Source organism: Octodon degus, unplaced genomic scaffold (assembly GCF_000260255.1).
Source record: "Octodon degus isolate 3935 unplaced genomic scaffold, OctDeg1.0 scaffold00002, whole genome shotgun sequence".
In the NCBI taxonomy this organism is placed as follows: Eukaryota; Metazoa; Chordata; class Mammalia; order Rodentia; family Octodontidae; genus Octodon; species Octodon degus.
Window position 1 is genome coordinate 12623801 of NW_004524578.1, and position 2361 is coordinate 12626161.

Here is a 2361-nt window from a genome sequence, read left to right on the forward strand (position 1 = left end):
TTCTTTTTACTGAAAGGCACCTATCATTCCTGGTCAGCCACGCCATTCTGTCACAAATTAGAGTTACAAGAATAGTATGAATCTGGGCCATTTATTCCACTGCTAATTGTAGTTATCCATGAAGCAGTTCCAATAACAGTTATTGCAGCTTTTTAAGTAAGTCCTTACTCTCTCTTTCTCTTTTAAGAAGTGCTTTGGTAATTTCTTCTATTTGTCTTCCAAAATTGCATGATCGATAAAAAGTGTTTTCATGCAAACAGAAATCGGTTGGTATTTTGATTAGAATTAAAATGAATCTATGGGCCAATTTGGGGACCAGTGACACTTTTATAATATTAAGCCTTACTGTTCATGAACAATAGATTTCTCTAGTAATTCAGGTCTTTTAAAATGTCTCAATAAATTTGTGGAATTTTCTCCACAGAAGAAACTATTCAGGAAGAGCGTTGAGTTTTCCAAAGCAAAGGCAAATAAATAGCTGTTATCTGTACTAGTGATATGCTACAGAAAGCTGAGCACCAAGTTTTTGCAGCACAGGCCTTGGATCCCAACAGACAGCAGGGTGATCCGGGCTAGGTGCTGCTGCGAAACAACGCTGTTCTAATTGCTCGTAGATCTCAGACCAACCTGTTCTCAACTCCTAGGCTTTTATTTTTATTTTAATTTTTTCAGCATTACGAAATCCTGTATTTAACATTTTTTTCTCAACAATTATTTTAACTTTTATATTCTTGAATACAGATTCCTTCATCTGAAGTTTTTCATGCATTCAGGTATTTTGCATGATGTCTGATGTGATCAGCAATAAAGGTGGCAATGAAGTAGTAACTATGATCATAACCCTCTTGTAATCTAAAAACAACAGGAATTTTCTTTTCTGTACAAGCAGCGATGAAGTTATCTGGGAGTAGCTGCCCATCTGTAAGGAACTGGTCATCTTTTCCTTGATCAATCAGTATGTCCAGCTGAGAACCTGGATAAGACTTCACAAGATGAGTTGCATCGTAAGTCTTCCACTTACTTTGATCTGTACCCAAATATCCAGTAAAGGCTTTTTTGCCCCAAGGACAGAGCACTGGGTTGCAAATTGGAGCAAATGCTGACACAGATTTGTATTTTCCAGGGTTTTTCAAAGCACAAATCAGAGCTCCATGGCCTCCCATGGAGTGGCCAGAAATAGATGTCCTCTGGGGGTCCACTGGAAAATTGGCATTAATGAGTTGGGGAAGCTCCTCTGTTACATAAGAGTACATTCTGTAATTAGTTTTCCAAGGGTCTTCAGTAGCATTCACATAAAACCCCGCTCCAGTGCCAAAGTCCCAGCTATCATCTTCACCTTTAATATTGCATCCACGAGGGCTGGTATCTGGAGCAATGACAACAAGGCCATGTTCTGAGGCAGCTTGATGATAACCAGATTTTGATATAAAATTTTGTTCTGTGCAAGTTAAACCAGAGAGCTAATACAGGGCAGGGCACTTTCCAGTTTCTGCCTTTGGTGGTAAGTAGATAGCAAATTTCATTTTACATTTTAGCTCCACACTCTCATGTTCAAAAACTTTCTGCAATCCCCCGAAGCACTTGTTGCTGGAAATCTGCTTTAACACCATTCTTCTCCTGTTTAATTGGTATTTGCTTGTCTGTGCCACAGGATAGATCCTTGGGCTCGTGGGCGGCAGCGCGACCCTCCTAGGCTTTTAAACAGGTGAAGCAGGTATGTGAGGAACTGGTCCAAAGAGAATTAATCATCCTTTATTAAGCTGGCTGTAACTGGCGTAAGACCTTCCTTGGCTTCCATTTTACTAGTGTAGTAAGGAAATTTATGCAAAGATGTAGAAGAATCAATTTTGAACTCTTGAGGGCTGTACTTCATTTATGTTTGTGGTGTCTGTAGCCTTTAGGGTTTCTGAGACTGAAAATAATTCTATTGTTTTCAAATCATACACATAGTATAGGTATTTTAGTGTTCATACAGGATAGAACTTTTTTTTTTTTTTTTGAGGTACCAGGGATTGAACTCAAGACCTTGTGTTTGCTGGGCAGGCACTTAAGCTGCTGAGCTATAACCCAAGCCCAGGATAGAACTTCTGAGACTTCTAAAATTAAGCCATTTGCAGTATGCTTTAGTTGGCAGTTCCATTTACAGCTCAGTCCCTTCCTGTCAAATATGCAGGACTTGTCAGAAGAAAGGAATATTTTTCTGCCAGTGGTTCCTAGGTAGCAGCCAGAGGAGGAGAAAAGGCCTAGGATTGCTAGAAATCCCAATGACTGGACTCTGGGCTGTGTATCATATTCCTGCCCCAGTTTGAGAAAACCCTGGAACAAACCCCTAGGAGTCACCTCACTGCCTGTGAGAGGACA

The 2361-nt window shown here is 40.0% G+C and overlaps 1 protein-coding gene across 1 annotated transcript; it reads right to left on the bottom strand.

Annotated features, from left to right (window-relative positions):
• Window positions 1-702: 702 nt before the first annotated feature.
• On the bottom strand, window positions 703-1647 carry LOC101586277 (S-formylglutathione hydrolase-like). The gene is given in 1 exon segment (XM_012514313.2): window positions 703-1647. A coding segment is annotated over 1 exon segment (849 nt). The 5' UTR covers window positions 1611-1647; the 3' UTR covers window positions 703-761.
• Window positions 1648-2361: the final 714 nt, after the last annotated feature.